At 50.3% G+C, this 17,152-nt stretch overlaps 2 protein-coding genes across 6 annotated transcripts in view; one reads left to right on the top strand and one right to left on the bottom strand.

The window, feature by feature from the left end:
* Positions 1-2,411, top strand: part of Ubn1 (ubinuclein 1) — a 32,797-nt gene extending 30,386 nt beyond the window's left edge. For 4 of the 5 annotated variants that reach the window (XM_036195747.1, XM_036195748.1, XM_036195745.1 and 1 more), the window contains exon 18: positions 165-2,404. In XM_036195747.1, coding sequence (XP_036051640.1) covers positions 165-214 — 50 coding nt within the window. In that variant the 3' untranslated portion in view covers positions 215-2,404. Of the gene's footprint in view, positions 1-164 lie in introns of all 5 variants that reach the window. The other variant, XM_036195750.1, reaches the window with a different exon arrangement.
* A 156-nt stretch (positions 2,412-2,567) lies between these two features.
* Positions 2,568-17,152, bottom strand: part of Ppl (periplakin) — a 47,812-nt gene continuing 33,227 nt past the window's right edge. Inside the window, exons 13-22 of the mRNA XM_036194616.1 lie at positions 15,983-16,080; positions 15,639-15,796; positions 13,901-14,079; positions 13,676-13,814; positions 12,556-12,749; positions 10,555-10,705; positions 9,487-9,570; positions 8,673-8,789; positions 8,143-8,235; positions 2,568-6,046 (exon numbers count right to left, since the gene is read on the bottom strand). Coding sequence (XP_036050509.1) covers positions 3,383-6,046; positions 8,143-8,235; positions 8,673-8,789; positions 9,487-9,570; positions 10,555-10,705; positions 12,556-12,749; positions 13,676-13,814; positions 13,901-14,079; positions 15,639-15,796; positions 15,983-16,080 — 3,877 coding nt within the window. The 3' untranslated portion in view covers positions 2,568-3,382. The remainder of the gene's footprint in view (positions 6,047-8,142; positions 8,236-8,672; positions 8,790-9,486; positions 9,571-10,554; positions 10,706-12,555; positions 12,750-13,675; positions 13,815-13,900; positions 14,080-15,638; positions 15,797-15,982; positions 16,081-17,152) is intronic.

Below are 17,152 nucleotides of genomic sequence, written 5' to 3'. Positions count from 1 at the left end.
TGTACAGTGTTAGTGCTTGTGCATGATGCTGCAAGTAGCAAGTCACACAGCCACTGTTTGGGGACATTTGCTACTTAACATTCCCTGTGCAGTTTGTTTCTGCTGTCTTTGTAAAGGAATTGGAGCACTTAAAGAATGTTCTGTTTTTGTTTTCTCTTTTCCAGATGCTTCACAGCTTCATGGGAAAGGGCCTGTTGTACCAAGGAAATTGTGACCACTTTGGAGGATGGACTCATGTGACGTAGGTCTAGGAGGAAGCCCAACACGTAGGTCTCTGATAACAGACATTTGCTGTGCTCTTCCTGCCCACTGCTTGTCTTCCAGCGTAGGAACAAGTTTGAAATGGAGCACTTCTTAGCACTTCTGATGGGCCTTCAACCAAGGGGCAGCTTCTGCTGCTCACAAAGCACTTACTGACCTGGTGCTCTAGGCCTCATGGCTTTGTCGCTGGACGGCATCAAGGGGCAGCTCTGGGCTGGGAAGTGTGCCTAGACTGTGTTGGGAAGCATGGTGTGCATGAGCTCCTGTGGCAGATCTGTTGGCTACTGGGCTCTAGGTCTGCCCAACTCCTGGCATTTGGTGTGAGTATCTCAGAGCTCCCTACTGGTCAGGGACTCCTCCTGGTCACAGTAGAATCCCTGGATGGTTGTGATTCTGTTCCATCCTCAGGCTGTGTGCTCAAGAGGACAAGACTCGGGCCAGAGCCACAGGTGGAGGTGGGAGACCTTGCAAAATACTAGGAGCACCTAATGTGTGTTCTTGTAGGGGCCAGTTTCTCCTCAGAACATGACAATGAAGCTCTTAGAGAGAAAAAAGATCTTTATAGATTCTACAATCTTGGTAGGATTTTTAAACACACCTATCTAGGGCTGTTTTTGTCATTACCATTGAATGCATTGGATAGAATGGGACTGCTCTTCACACATCACATTATAGGAAGACTTAATTCCAGTGCCTTTTTGGTGGAGCAGACTTTGACAACTCGAATCTATCCATTCAGCCCACTGAGTGGATCTGAGATGAAGATCTTTTTTAAAGCTAGTCTGTATTTAAGACAGTTTTATTTAATTGGGTTTTTTATGACTGCACATCATAATCTGTGCTGTCCTGACTTGAAAGTCATCTGAGCCCCCAAATCCCAGGTTCCCATGGAGCTACAGCTCTGTTTTGTTTTTCTAGAGTTGATACAGGTGGGCTGCAGGGAAGCCCCTCAGTTCTGTGTCTGAGAGCCCAGGGGTTCCAAGCTACAGGTAGACATTCCACTCTGTCTTATTCTTAGAAATCTCTGTCAGAGCCACAGGACAGGCTTCTCTGAAGGATCTGCCATGAGAACAGGTCTGGGGTACCCGTGCTCTCCAGACAGAGAGCTTCTGTGTGGATGTAGGGGGATGTGCAGAGGGTCTGGAGAGTGGACAGAGGACAAAAATAGACTATAGAGCTTCCATCACTAGGCTACCACACTCACCCAGTGGCTATTTCATATGGACTTGGAGGGCCCTTACCTATCCTGTAAATCTACCTACCACACAGTGGGTCTGGCTGACTGCCTAGCTAGACAACATTTGGGAAGGTGATCAGCACTCTCAGTGTGCACCCAGGGTGAGTCAGGTGTGCTTTTGGTTCCTGCCTCAAGGGTCTGGAACTCAGTAGCTCTCCATTCCTGTGGAGGTGGCCACCTTTCCACCTTACTGAGAGCAAGACCTATGTTAGTTCTTTGGTCCGGCCTCTGTTATGATTCCTTTTTGTATGGAAGAACCAATTGTTTTCACATTGGGCCATGTGGATTCCTTATCCTTTTATTACATATATTTTTTTGCAACTTGGCTTTCCAGTTTGTTTACAGAATAGTCTTAGGTAGTAGCAAAAAGAGCCAAAGAAGAGATTTGTATAGCTGAGCTCTAAGCCGAGCTGAGGCCGCCAGCAAAGCTGAGCAGTGGGAACTCTCCAGGCTCCTCTGCCCGTCCAACAACGGGCGCCAGCACCCCACCCCTTTGGTGCTCCCTCCTCCCCATGTGCCACTGCGTGTGCAGCTAGAACAGGATGCCCTCATCTTTAGGAATCTAGCGATGCCTCTTGCCTCAGGGAAACGTTTCTTTGATGGGGAGTTTATGAGATTTCTTTTCCTTGTTTATGCTTTATTTGTGGTAATGAAAGAGTGAGTGACTTAAACAGCCATGGCCAGGGAGACCTGCAGCCTGGCTATAGCAGAGGGTGGGGGTAGAGAGCGCTCAGTGGGATGCAAGGGTTTCTTTGGTTGGTGCAAGGCTCTGAGCACTTAACCAGGTGTGGCCGTTTCTTAGGTGTGAGAGGGGCTGTGGCTTTTGTGCAGCAACTATGTTGGTGTTAGGGGGTGGTGTGGAAATTGTTAATCTTGTATAAAGCAACTCAATAAATTGTTTTGAGGTTTCCAAAATGTATTTCCTCATTCTTTTGTTTCTATTGTATTTGCAAGTGGTTCTTCAGTACATAGAAGCCCTGGTGTATATGGAATGCCCATTGTGGCTGAGAGCCAAAGATCAGCCTCATGTAAAGGAATCATGCTTACTCTGAGTTAGAAGCAAACCACCAAATTTTTATTTTCATGCCATAAATAAAGTTCCCTATCACTTCCCATTTTCTTACATAATACATGAGCTACAGAGAAGTAGAAATTTGAAGAACAATCAACTTTCATATATCTAAATGCCATCGAGATAATGGGGCCTTGTAAGGCACTGAAAGTAAGGCTAACACACCATCCATTACTAAGGTCTTTTCAGTTTAGAACTAGGAAACAGTCATTGATGCTGTCTTTCTGGCACATCCAGGAGCCAGGCATTGTGGATTCTGGACGCATTTTCTAGTGTAGAGCTCTGTCTGTCTCATGGAAAAAAATCACTACTGAGCAGGCACTGCTGATAGCTTGATCCCAGCCAGAAAGCTGAAATGGTGAGGTCAGCAGCCCCGATGATCCAGTCTTGATGAGTGGAAAGAGGCACAAAGGAGGTCTACCCTGTGTCACCGTGTGACGCGCTAAAGCCCATGCTGTTTTAGTGAGTGTGTCTGCAATATTTTCTTGTTCTGTAGTTTCCAGCTATAAGCACTGATGGTGGGGGCATATAGGAAAGGAAGAGAAGAGAAATATCAAGGTTATTAAATCACCAGAAATGGGAGCAGGCCACTCACCCAGACTGAATAATGCTGAGCTGAGAGGTGCCTACCCAGCTGGTGTCTACTGGTATTATTACAGTAGCTGCACTGTAAGCAGCCTGATACAGTGTGGATAAAACACTTCACTCAGAAGCCTGCATGAGGACTGGGGAGCAGGAGACACCCAAGAGGTTGCTGAGTAGGAGCAAGCCAGCCATCCCCCTCCAAGGAAAGCCAGGCAGAAGAGCTGGGCCTACTTCTGCCCAGAAACCAAGACTGCCAGCTCCTGAATGGACATATCCTTGTTGACATAGCGGTCATACTGAGCAGGGGTTAGCCTTCCACTGCGCAGAGCATCCTCAATGGAGAACTTCTTGCCAGACTTCCTGTCATGAATCACTGATGACTCCCCATTAGGGCCTTTCACTGATATCTCCTCCCAGTCGCACTCCTGGCTTCTGAGCTTCACAAACATGTTCCAGTCGATGAGCCCAGCCCGGTGGGCCTCTTCTGGGGATAGCTCTCGGCCTGTGTCAGGGTCAATGACCACTATGGAGCGCCTCAGGTGGTTCTCCCTCTGCTCTCTCTTGACGGCCACAGAGCCCAGGCGCCTCTGCAGTTCATCGATCTCCAGATCCTTGTCCTTGGACATCTTCTTGAGGTCATCCAGTTCCTTCTCTAGGGACCACAACCTAGAGTTGAGGTGGGTTCCAGAGTCTACCATGGTAATGTTCCTCAGGTCTCGAGTTTCTGTTGCAGCCATCTCAATCTCTGATTGGAGTCTCCGGGTCTCCAGCTGCAGATTTTGCCTCTCTAGCTGCAGCTTGTGGTTTTCTTCTCTCAGGAAATCCAGTTCCTTGGATGACTTAGAATTGTAGAATTCTAACTCAGACAACTTGGCTTCCAGCCGGGTCAGCTCTATATCTAACTCCCTCTTACTCTGGCTCTCCTCTTCCAGGCTCTTCTTGAGCCTCTGGATCTCTTGCTCAGTGTCGCCCTTTTCCACCTGGACACTCTCAGAGAAGACCACCTTTTCCTTGATCTCGGTCTTCTCCAGGGTAGCCAGCTTTCTACGAAGGGGTTCAAGCTCACCCTCTAGTAGCTGTCTCCGGTGCCGCTCTTCCTCCAGCTGGGCTTGGAGCAGGGCATGCTCCCTGGTCTGCTGTGGGTCCTGCTGCAGCACCACCTTCTGTGTGTGGGTCACCTTCTCACCAGCCTTGGCCTCCTCCTGCTCCAGTGCAGCCAGCCGCTGCTGCAGCCTCTGCACCTCCAGCTCAGCTGCCCTGCGTGCCTGCCGCTCACGCTCCAGTTCCTCCAGCTGCCTCTCCAGCTCTGCTCTGCGGTGCTGTAGCCTCCGCAGCTCCACACGCAGCTTGTCGATCTGTCGCAGTTCTGCATCAATGCTGTCTGTGAAGGCGGTCACCTCAGCTCTTAAGTCTGGCTCATCTTCATACTGCACCACCTCTTGGCGTACAACCCTTTCCTTGCCCTGTGCCAGCTCTTCCTCCTTGCATCGGATCTTCTCCTCTTGGGATGCCCGTTCCCCTTCTAGGTCCACCTGTTTCTTCTGTTCTTCTGATAGCTTTATACGGAGAGATTCTACCTCCTTCTTGGTTTGGGGGTCTTCCTGGAACTGCAGGATTTCTTGGACCACCTCTCTAGTCTGTACCTGTGGCTTGGTGTCCTTCAGGGCCTGGATCTCCTGCTTTAGCTGGTAGATCTCCAGGTCACACCTTTCGATTAGCCTGGTCTTATCCATGATCTCCTCCCTGAGCCGCTGGAGCTCCTGCTCGGTCTCTGGGTCAGTTGTGTATTTAATGACCTCTTTGGTCACCTCTTTGACTTCTACTTGCGGCCCACGCTTCCGTAGGGCCTCCAGCTCACTCTGGTAGCTCTTCAGCTGCTCCTCGGCAGCCCTGAATTTACGCGCCTGCTCCACCAGCTCCAGGCGGAGGTTGGCCACTTCACTCTCTGCCTTGGGGTCTGGTCGAACAATCTCCCGGACCTTCTCCTGTACCACCACCTTGGCATTCTCCTCTTCCAGTGCCCATATCTTTCTGAGAAGCTCTGTCTTCTCCCGCTGGCCAGTGCGTGCCTTGGCGGCCTCATCCTCATACTGGCGGGTAAGGTCATTGACCTCTCTCTCTGTGGCTGCATCTTTCTCTACCTTGAGTACTTCCTTGACGGTGATCTTGCCTTCTGCCATGGCCCGTTCTTTCTCGAGTCTCCTGAGCTTGGCCTGCAGGAAACTCAGCTCCTCCTCCTGCTTCTCCCTGAGTGTGCCCTCTCGCTGGTGCTCCTCCTGCAGCCTCTGGTATTCTGCCTCCAGCTGAGGGTCATTCTGCAGCTTTACCACCTCCCTCTCAGTGACCTTCTCCTGCACCCTGCTCTTCTCGGCAGCCAGGGCCGCCACGCGCTGCTGTAGGAGCAGCACCTCAGCCTCTCGGGCACCTTTCTGGCGCCGCAGTGCCTCCAGCTCCTCCCGAAGCTGCAGGACCTCATCCTCCTGGGCTCTGTCTGGCTCAATGCGTAAGACCTCCTTGACCACATACTCTTGTCCCCCATCTCTGGTCTCCTGCTCTAGGGACTGCAGCCGAAGCTGCAGTGCTCCCAGCTCCTCCTGCAGCAGCTGGTTCTTGTGTTGTTCATCAGCCAGGGTCTGCTGCAGCTGCTGGAAGCTCTTCTCCAGGGTGGGGTCTGGCACCTTCTTCAGCACCTCCTTCCTCACCAGTGACTCCTGAGGCCCCTGATCCCTCAGGGTCTGGATTTCCTCCTGGGCACTCTTGACCTCATTTTCCAGCTGCTGCCTTCGCTCTGTCTCCTCCTCCAGTTCCTTCTTAATCTTCCATGTTTCCTCTGTGCTGGAGCCCAGCTTGCCCCCTTGCAGGGTCTCACGGGCCACTCCTGCTTCTGGCTGCTATGGCAGAAAAGACAATGAATGTATGGTCAGAGACAGGCAAGTCTACTCACCATGAACAAGTCAGGCTAGTTGTCCTGTGATCTGGGGACTCCACTAGTGTCCTAGGGTTACATTTACTCTTTTAAAAATTGAATAAGGAGCTGGGCAGTGGTGGTGCAGGCCTTTAATCCCAGCACTTGGGAGGCAGACCCAGGTGGATCTCTGTGAGTTTGAGGCCAGCCTGGTCTATAGTGCGAGATCCAGGACAGGCACCAAAACTATACAGAGAAACCCTGTCTTGAAAAGCCAAAACAAACAAACAAAAACAAAAAAAAAAAAAAGAAAGAAAAGAAAAGAAAAAGAAAAGAAAAAACAAGAAAAATTGAATAAGGGGCTGGAGAGATGACTCAGTGGTTAAGAGCATTGGCAGCTCTTGTAGAGGTCCTGAGTTCAATTCCCAGCAACCACATGGTGGCTCACAGCCATCTGTAATGGGATCTGATGCCCCCTTCTGGCATGCAGGTATACATGTAGATAGAGTACCATATACATAAAACAAAACAAAACAAAACAAAACAAAATCTCTAAAAAATATTGAATAAGCCAAAATTTTGCAGGCACAGAGGAGTTTGAAGTGACACCAGTCTCCCACCCCTGCCCTGTCCCTAGGGGATGTCTGTTGTCCTTGGAGACATTTTCAATGTATGTTTTTAGTGAGTTGCACGTTTACTTTTTCTATACAAATAGTCTGTTCTGCCATTACTGACTGGAGGGGCAGAGTACCATCTTGGTTCAAGGTGCCACATCATTGCTTAATAGCAGTGTTTCCGCTGTGTGGACACAGTTTAAGCCAGCACACTGCTGAGGAGTGTCAAGTTACTTCTAGTTTCTTGGTATGTCAGATAATACTGTCATAAATGTCATCAAGTCCTAAAAGGTAACTTTTGGGGCCGGAAGGATCAAGTCCTTGGAAGCACTGATATGAAAATGTTGGGTGTAGTGCTTTAGTGTGTGTGCATTTGTAGTTCCAGTACCAGGGAGCTAGATACTGGAAGCTCCCTGGGGCTTGCTGGCCAGCTGGCCTAGCCTAGTTGACAAGTTCCAAGTCAATAGGAAACTTCGTCTCATAGGAGATAGATGGCATTTCTCAGGATGGCATTTTAGTTGTCTTTTGTCCTCCACACACATAAGCATGTATGTACATGCACCTGCACATATGTGAATTCACATGCACAAACATAAACATGCCATTAAAAATAACTTTGGGGCGGGAGGCAGAGCCAGGCAGATCTCTGTGAGTTCGAGGCCAGCCTGGGCTACCAAAGTGAGTTCCAGGAAAAAGGTGCAAAGCTACACTGAGAAACCCTGTCTCAAAAAACAAACAAACAAACAAAAAACAAAAACAAACAAACGAACAAAAAAAAACTTTGGGGGCTAGAGAGATGGCTCAGCAGTTAAGAGCCCTTGTTGCTTTTACAGAGGACCCAGATTCAGTTCTCAGCACTCACATGTGTGGCTCACAACCATCTGAAACTCCAGTTCTGAGGGATGCAATGCCTTCTTTTGACCTCCTTGGGCACCAGGCACACATGGTACACATTCATACATGCAGGCAAAACTGGGACCTGTCCTTGGTGCATGAGCTGGCTTTTTGGAACCTAGGGCCTATGCTGAGACACTTTGCTTGGTGCAGGGAGGAGGGGACTGGACCTGCCTCAACTGAATCTACCAGGCTGGGCTGACTCTCCAGGGGAGACCTTTCCTTGGAGGAGGTGAGAGTGGGGGGTGGATTTGGGGGAAAGGCTGGGGGGTGGGAGGAGGGAGGACAGGGGAATCCGTGGCTGATATGTAAAATTAAATTTATTATAAAATAAAAATATTTATTAAAAAGATAAATTAAAAACCTTTGATGGGTCCTCAGCAAACATCTTTTGAATTGGTAGGGAAGTTGTCCCAGTCTAGTGTAGAAGGCTGGCTCAGGCTAGCATTCACATTAGTCCTCAGAAGTATCAATGCAGGACACTCTTTTCATTCACGGGCTGTGTCTCTGAGGCATAGGAGTCTTTGATTTCTCATATTATAGGGCAATCTGAAGTAGTTCTAAGATGGATTACCTGTCTCAGGAGAGTCAGTGCAAACTCCAAGTTCTGCAGCCTCTGTCTGTTGATGGCATTAACTTCTGTGAACTTGGCAGCAAGAACAGCTTCCTACAGAGAAATTTTAGGAAAGCAGTTAGCAGGCAAGCCAACAGGCTAGGAGAACATAGAGCACTTGGGCATAGGCTGGAAAGAGCCTGGCAAGTGGAGAAAGCAGTGGTACTCCCCCATTCCTCCCCATAGCTCCATCCACTGGCGGACAGGGAGACTCAGAAGACCCAGGTTGAGTCTTGGTCCCTGACCTTTGAGCAAATCGTTCCAATGCTCTTTTCACATATGTTGTGGTCTGTACTGTTCTCCACTACAGACTTGCACAGGGGAACAAGATGGGAGCTTTCCATGTTTCTGGCACTGAGCCAGAACCCCTACCAGGATGCCTCCTAGGCATTTTGATATCACTGCCCAAAAGCAAGTTCTTCCTTCTCCTCCACGTGTATCACAGAGGCCTGCATCCAGAGAGCCCTTGGCAGCCTGCACTCAGAGCTCACCTCTTCCTTCACCTTGGCAGCAGGAGACTGCAGCCTGGCTCTCTTGTTCACGTGGATGTTCTGTCCATTCTCTAAGTCCAGCAGGGACCTCAGCTTCTCTGCTTCAAGCTCGTAGTCCTGGGTAAAAGAAAGACAGGGCAGCAGTGAGCTAACAGCAGCAAAGAGGAAGCTGCAATGATTTATGCTCCCTCTAATGACTCTGACCTGCCTTTGGCCAGGACCTGATTTTACAGCCTTGCACATCTTCACATCTGCACCTGAGCTGGCTGCCAGGAGGTCCTGAGAGCTACTAAGACAGTGATGATAAGTTGCTACCTCACTCCACAACATACATACAAGAAAATGTGCCCTGCAATTCCCTCTACTGTAGAGACAAACTGAGTGACTCTTGAGGCCTTCCAACAGGCCCAGAGGCCAGATGCTGCTTCCTTAGTGAACACTGCATCCTGAACCTTTCCTCCTCTCCTCCCCACAGACCTTGACATTTCCCATCAAGTAGGCTTGATCATTCACACAGACATTTCTGCATAAGGCTTTGCTAGCTTGTTTTCCTGTTATAAATAGAGCTGTCACACAATTCTGTTTGGTCTACATTATTCTGTTATTTTTTGTTTTAGGATAAATACCCCCAAAGAGTTTACTGCTTCAAAGAGTATAACTCTGATGCTATTGGGTGCCTGGTGCCATACTGTTTTGTCAAAGGGCTGGGCCTACACATGGCTGCTGCCCATTTTCCCAGCAACCTATCCAGATTTCTCTGCATCTCTTAATGCCAAAGCCCCTCCTGTGTGCTCTAACAGGGTTCATGGCTCACCTTCACAGCTTGCTGGTACTGCTGGGAATCTGCATAGACCTTCTGCACCTCCTGTTCCCTGCTTGCTATCTCATCAAGCAAGTTCTGTAAAACAAAAGATACTGAAAACCAAACCTGAACCACGTTGTACACACACACACACACACACACACACACACACACACACACACACACACACCCATTAAAAGTCTGAATCCTTAGAACCTAAAGTCAACATGCTATAGTTCCAAGTGTAATGATGGTTTTCTTGTATACATTTGTTCACCACAAAGGGCAATGCCAAGGCCTGGAGCAAGGGCCATGAAGATGCTTATCTATGCCAGGAAACAGGTGTTTATTGTGCTCTGAGATGCCAGGCACTGCTCTGATAGAGCGTGTAATCCTCCAGTGAGCTTGTGAGCCAAGCCTGAGGAACTTGTTTGAGAATGAGGAAGCAGAAGCCTAGGAGGACAGAAAGTTGAATGGCAGCCATGGAATTTCTCTCTGTCTGTGTCTGTGTGTGCATCTGTGTGTGTGCACATGAGGAGGCTGGAGGTCTACAGCATGTATCTTACTCTATTGTGCTCTACTTATTTCTTGGTACAGGGCATCTCACTGACCCTGGAACTTGATCAATTTGGCTATGCTTGCAGGGCAGTGAATTTCAGGGATCCATTTGTCCCTCTTTCCTCCCTCAGTGCTAGGGTTTTTTTTAGGTGGATTCTGGGGATCCAATTCAGGTCCTGTGTCTGCATGGCAAGTACTTTTCTGACTAAGTCACTTAGCCCCAGCCACTGGGATTTTGGGGTCCTTGTGGCACTGAAGAGGCAGGAAGCCCAACTTTGATAGTGAGATCTTCCCCAAAGGGTTCCCTATGTTTTGGTCGCCAGGCACCATGTAGCCAAGCCACATGAGTATCTGTTGGGTCAAGCCCTGTGAAGGGCACTGAGAGGGAAGAGGTGAGTGAGACATGCCGTGCTTGTGAGGTGACCCTGGAAGCTGTAGCCTAGTCCTTTGTCTTGCCCCATTAGGCTTGAGGACCTCTGATCCTCCCAAACATGCACTGCAAAGCCGAAGCAGCCATCTTACCTTCTGGTTCTTCAGCTTCATCTCCACCTGGCTGAGGCTGTCTGTCTCTTGGGGCTGGTAGCTGGGGGTGTTAACCAAGAACTGGAGCACTTGGTCATAACCATGGCGGTACTCATTGTAGGCGGCCCTGGCATTCTGCAGGCTCTGGGCCCTGAGGGGACAAAGCCAATTGGGTCCACACAGCAGGCAGGAGCCTCACTGATCCCTCAGTTTGGGAGGGTTCTTTCTTGGTTTGTATGAGTGTAGGTGAATAGGTCAGATTGATGGGCCAGTGAGCTCCAAGGCACCTATGCTACTATATCTGGCTTTTCCACCTGTTTCCACCTCCCCAGCTCTAGGATTATAAATCCATGCCACCATGCTTTCTACCCTTTTCGTGTATGCTGGGGATAAGACTCAGGTCCTCATGTTTGTGTGACAAGGACTGTTCTGACTGGAGCTATCTTCCTAGCCACAGAGTTTTAAAAGGGTAGAAAAGCCAACTGTAACTGAACTGGACAAACTTTAAACAGTCACCAGAAAGCAAATAGTTAAGCATGGATTATTAACGGGAGGGTTAGGAGATAAGCAACGGCCCATACCGATGCTGTCACATCCACCTGCCTTGAGAGATGTGGAAAGATGGGTGGGGGCCAGGGAGGCAGGGGGAGGCTAGGGAGGTAGGGGGAGGCTAGGGAGGTACTTTGGTGGGAAAAAAGCACTTGCTGTGCAAGCCTGATCGCCTGGGTTCAGCTCTCCGGGCCCCATGTAAAAGCCAGATATAGTAGCATAGGTGTCTGTAATCCTAGTGTTCCTACAGGGAGGAGGGAGGGGATGGGGGAGGTGGGAGGACATAGGGGGAGGTGGGAGGACATAGGGGGAGGTGGAAGGGGATGGGGGAGGTGGAGGACATAGGGGGAGGTGGGAGGGGATGGAGGAGATGGGGGGAGATGGAGATGGGAGGGAAGGGGATGGGGAAGGTGGAGGACATAGGGGGAGGTGGGAGGGGATGGAGATGGGAGGGAAGGGAATGGGAAGAGATAGGGGAAATGGTAGGAGAGGGGATTGGAAGGGATGGGGGATGGGGAGTGGGGGATGTGGGGAGAGATGGGGGTAGATGGGGGAAGATGGGAGAAGCCCAGGAAGCTCCTGGGCAGCTAGCCTGACTCAGCTGCCTGACTTAGTCAATGGTTTGAACAAGGCGGAAAGTAAGGACTGCCATCCGAAGTGACCCTCTGACCCCACACATCCCATGGCATGCACACTCACACACATGCACACTCACACTTACACACACATGCACACACGGTGCTGATGGCCTACCTGGGAACATTGTACTGACTTTCTTATTTTGTATGTGTCACCTTATTTTTAAAAACAGGACACTAGGGCTGGGGAGATGGCCCAGCAGTTAAAAGGGGTTTTTTTTTTGTTTTTTTTTTTTTTTGGTTTTTCGAGACAGGGTTCTGTGTGTAGCTTTGGAGCCTGTCCTGTAACTCACTCTGTAGCCCAGGCTGGTCTTGAACTCACAGAGATCCGCCTGCCTCTGCCTCCCAAGTGCTGGGATTAAAGGCGTGCGCCACCACCACCCTGCATCAGCAGTTAAAAGTTAAACAACTGTGCATGTTTGGGAATTGGAATTTGGATCCTTAGAACCCATGCAAATTCTGAGTAGGCATGTGGCTCACCTGTAATTTCAACCTCAGAAGGTGGTCATGGATTCCCAGAGCAAGGTGACTATTTTGAGTCTAGCTATATTGGTGAATTCTTGGCTTGACCGAGAAAGCCTACCTCAATGAATGATCAAGAATGATTACTAATACCAATTTCCAGCCTCCATATGAACATACATACACCTGAACCCACACACACATACAAACATGCTTATGGGCATGCACACCACATGCACATACACCAGAGAAGGATCTTGGGTGACACCAGAGGATCCCCAGCCTATTATCTTAAGGCATGGTTGGCTAAGCCAGGCCCTTGCCCCAGCCCACTTGTCTGTGGTACCCTCACCTGCGTTCCACCTGCTGGCTGAGGTTGTTGAAACGCTGATTCAGCTTGTGTACCTCGGCCTCCTGGCGCTCCAGGTCGGGGCAGTGCTCTTGGAAGCGGCTGGCCAGTGAGTTGGAGCACTGCTTGGCTGCCTGCAGGTTCTGTTCCACTTCACCTAGGAGGAACTTCTGGGCCTGCAGCTCAGAAGCCATGGCCTGCCAGATAAATAAAGAGATAGCAGTGTTGTGGCCAGCGCTCCTGAGAGCCTGGCATCATCACTAGAGCACTGGGGCCTCCTGCTTTGGGAGGAGGTTCAGGCCTAGGAGCAGGAAGGATGGCCCGGCCTCCACATTTGTCAAATCTGGGCCACTTTTGCAATGTCCTTTCTCATTACAATAAGCAATGCTCTGAAAAGTCACCTTCTGCAAATGGTTAAGTGGTGGCATCTGTGCCTGCCCTCCCCCAGCCACCAAGTCCTCACTGAGCCCAGTCTCTCTGGTCATGAAAAGGAGAAGGACCACTGAGTGCCATAGTGCTCAGGCAGGTAAACCTGTGTCCTAGGCCACTGGTGTCAGTGGTTGTGAACTGCCCAGAAGCTGCAGGCCTGGGATGCTACATGTGCTTACCGGAGCTTCAGAAACCTGTTTTCTGCAGAATCCCCATTGTGAAATACTGGCCTTAACCTCCCCCTAGGCTGGGGTCTGGAGAATGGCTCAGTGATTAAGAATACTGGCTGCTCTTCTAGAAGGCCCAGGTTAAATTCCCAGACCCTTATGGTGGCTCACAACCATCTGTTGTAACTCTAGTCCTAGGGAGATCCAATGTCCTCTTTGGCTTATGCAGGCATCAAGCTGGTGTTGCTATATATATATGTATATATATATATATATATATATATATATATATATATATATGTATATCTGCAAAACACTCATACATATAAAATATAATAAGTAAAACCTCCCAAGATGCACAGACCCTAGGACACAGCCAAGAGAGATGCCACTGCCTATGTTTATAACTCCCAGCTCGACACACCAGACACTCCGAACCTTCAGGGCCCTCACATCCTCATCTGGTGATGGGGCAGTTGTCCTAAGCCCAGAGAGAGGACTCCACGGTCCCCAGATCCTAGGTTTACCTCCATTTCCTGCCTCTTGCTGTCCAACATGTGACCACTTTCAGGCATCATGTCATCCTGGCTCAGCCGGTTCTCATGTGAAGCCAGCAGTTTCCTGCCCTGCTGAAGACTCTTCTCCAAGTGGTTGGCCACGTCCACCCTAAGAACACAGGTCAGCGTCATATGTAGGGGTCAGGTGGCCCCTTGGCCCCACCGTGACTACCCTACTGTCCAGCTGCCACCTACTTCTTCTGGGCTGCATCTAGCAGCTGTACCAGTCGTTCATATTTCTGGTTGGTATCTTCCATCCGGGTCCTCAGCAAGGGTGTAGTGCCGCTGCCTGGGAGGGCCTGCACAAATGCCTCACACTCGGCTGTGCGCTGTGTCTTCTCTGGCTCAATCTGTAGCAGCTCACTGGTAATGTTCTGTGGGGATCAAGACTGCCCAGGTCAACCACAGCCCAGCAGCTCTCTTGCCCCAAGGATTTGCCCTGGGACAGTGTGAGTGGCTGAGAAGGCTGGGGTGTCCCTCTAGGGTCCAATCACCAGCCCAGCGGTCTGTGTTTTTTGTTTTTGTGTGTGCATGTGCACATACATGGGTGGGTATATGTGCATGTATGGGAACCAGAGGTCACTCTCAGGTGTTCCTTGGGAGCCATCTACCTTGTTTGGAGAGAGAGGAGAGGTGGGGGAGAGTGGGCACGTGGAGGCCAGAAGTCAATGCCACGTCTCTCTTGACCACTATCTTGTCTTCTAAGATAGGGTCTCTCACTGAGAACAGTGTGTACTGATCGGCCAGACTAACTGGCCAGCAAGCTTCACCAAAGCCAGATTTACAGACAAGTGCAACCATGCTAGGATTTTTTTTTTTTTTACACAGATGCTGGGGATCTGAACTGAGGGCCTCATGCTTGTGTGCAGGCACTTTGTAAACTGAGCCTCTCTTGCACCTTGTTTGTTAATGTTTGATTTTTGACACAGGGTCTCTTACTAGGAACTGGGGCTTGTCAATTAGGCTGGCCAGCCAGCAAACCTCACAGATCGTCCTGATCCTGCTTCCTCAGCAGGGGAACTACAGGGGTGTCCCTCCATGCCTAGCTCTTCAGGTGAGTGGTGGGGACTGAACTCAGGTCCTCGTTCTTGCACGTGAGTTAGGCAAGGCAGCACTTGACTGACAGCTGTCTTCTCAGCTCCCGAGTCTGTGTTTTCACTGAGTATCTGTACAAGTGGACTGTCAAAGACAGTGACTCAGACAAGAAGCAGTGGCACTGGACATTGGGCACTGGACACACCCTCCTGGAAGAGTCCATGGAATCTTGACAACCTGCCAGGCAGATACTGTGAAGTACCCATCCCATGACTCCATGGAGCTTGGGAAGGGATCAGGTGGGCCTGTGTCCCTGTGCCTCTGCCTCTTACCCCTATGCCAGGCACCAGAGACCACCAAATTTTTCTGAACTCTTACCTCTCTCTAAAACAGGGGTGAAGACCCTACCACAAAGAGTTGTCAGGACATGAAAGTAGGTGGGGATAAATGGAGACATCTGCATCTTGCCTGATAGCTGTAGTGCTCAGACGAGGCCCATTTTACTTTAGAAATCCAGGCCTGGTTTCAGAAGCCTAGCTCAGGGCAAGCAGAAGTGAACCGGGCCTGCAGTTCCACAGCCCACAATACCCTTTGCCCACAGCCTCACTCAGCAGGTACCTGTTAGGATTCCAGTTCCTGCCATCATTATTATGGCCATGATCTCAAGCTGAAAAGTCATCCAGAAGCAGTACCAGGTCACATCTGGGGCATGGCCAAGTACCAGACAGGACATCTATTTGGAGCCTGATCCTTGGGACAGCCCCACCCCTGCACTCCCCCGTGACCTCCATAATTATCTAGCACCTGCTTTGAATGTCCCAAGATGCCATACAGGTAGAGCCTTGAGCAGGAGCCCCACAGAGCCAAGGGCCCATCCTGAGCCCCAGCCTGGTAATACCTTGAGGTCCTTGGCCCGCTCAGCACTATCCTCTATTGCCCGTCCCAGCTCAAGCGGTGGCCGTAGGATCCCTGTGATGGCCTTTTCCTGTCGGTCCAGGTCACTGGCCACTTTGTCCAGGCCAGCCAGCAGCTGTCGCCCCTGCAGATCAGAGGCGTCTGTTGGAGAGAAGACAAGTCAGGGACGAGAGTTAGGAGCATGAGGCCCCGAGAGCCAGCTGGGACCGTGGGCTGGCCTGGCCTCCCTCTCTCAGCCCTCCAGCAGACATCTGCCACCCATGCACAGAGTCTAGTCCGTCCCCTCGTCCATGTCCCTGACCCCTTGCAGGAAGCCCTGGTACCTACCTCCAGGGTTCTCTGTCCTTAGCACTTCATGCCTCTGCTGGAGTGTATGCTTGCTTCCGGCCGCCTTCTGCCGCACACTCCGGTACTGGCTGCCTAGGCTGTGAGAACAAGAATGTACTGGGGACCCAGGCCTCATACCACCCTCCTTCCAGGTCCCCAGCCTGGGCTGGACGACAGCCCCTGGGAGCCAAGCAGCTCTCTGGAGGGTTATGAAAAGTCAAAAGTACCGTGTGGGGCTGACAAGATGGCTCAGTAGGTAAAGGCGCTTGCTACCAAGCCCAGATGACCTGAGTTTGATCCCCAGAACCTACATGGTGGAAAGAGAGAACCAACTCAAGCAAGTTGTCCTCTGACCTCCATCCATGTGCCGGCCCCTCCTCAATAAGTAATACAATAAAATACCACGGGAGCCACGGCGACAAGGTTTGGGAAGACTCTCTTCTGCCTTTGCCCTCTCCCTGTCTCCGTTACCTTCCACTGCAAGCCCTGCTACCTAAAACCATCTGCTCACCATTGCTCTCCAACATGTGACCTCTAAGGGGCAGTGCACAGTAGGTGCTTGATAAATGCCTGGGAGGTGAATAAATAAAGGCATTCCCTTGGTCTACTCACTGAGCAAAGAGTGTCCAAGTGACTGACTTGCCACCAGATCCTGCCATCAAGGGGCCAGAGCCCAGCAAGGCCAAAACACAGATCTTAGCAAAAGGAAGTGTTGAAAGAGCTTGAAGACAGAGAGGAAGGGTGGGAACCCTACTAAGTCTGCAAAATGAGGACCAGAATCAGTGTAGCAGCTCACAGGTGCTACAGCAGGATGATTAAGACTTGCCAAGGCCCAGAAGTAGGAAGAGAAAATGCTTGCTATACTGGCCCTCAGCCAGACATCCAGTTCAGCAAGCCAGTCTAAGCTACCACTCTTCCAGGAGCCTTTTAGGGAGGCCAGGACAAGAGGTATTGTTGGGGAATACTGGATCACATTGTGAACCTCGAGTTTGCATTTGCATTAATTAAATAAAATTAACCTTGGGTCAGGAGGCTGAGTTAGCAACTAGTTGACAGAAAGTAATCACAGAGCATCAGAGGGCATCTGGAAGAGATAGAAAGACACACCAGAAGTAGTAAGGAGGGATTTGGAGTGGGGCAGGGTTTTTTTGTTTTTTGTTTTTTTGTGTT

This window comes from Onychomys torridus, chromosome 8 (assembly GCF_903995425.1).
Source record: "Onychomys torridus chromosome 8, mOncTor1.1, whole genome shotgun sequence".
Taxonomy (NCBI): domain Eukaryota; kingdom Metazoa; phylum Chordata; class Mammalia; order Rodentia; family Cricetidae; genus Onychomys; species Onychomys torridus.
Note: the sequence above shows the minus strand (reverse complement) of the source record. Positions and strands in the feature narration are given on the sequence as shown.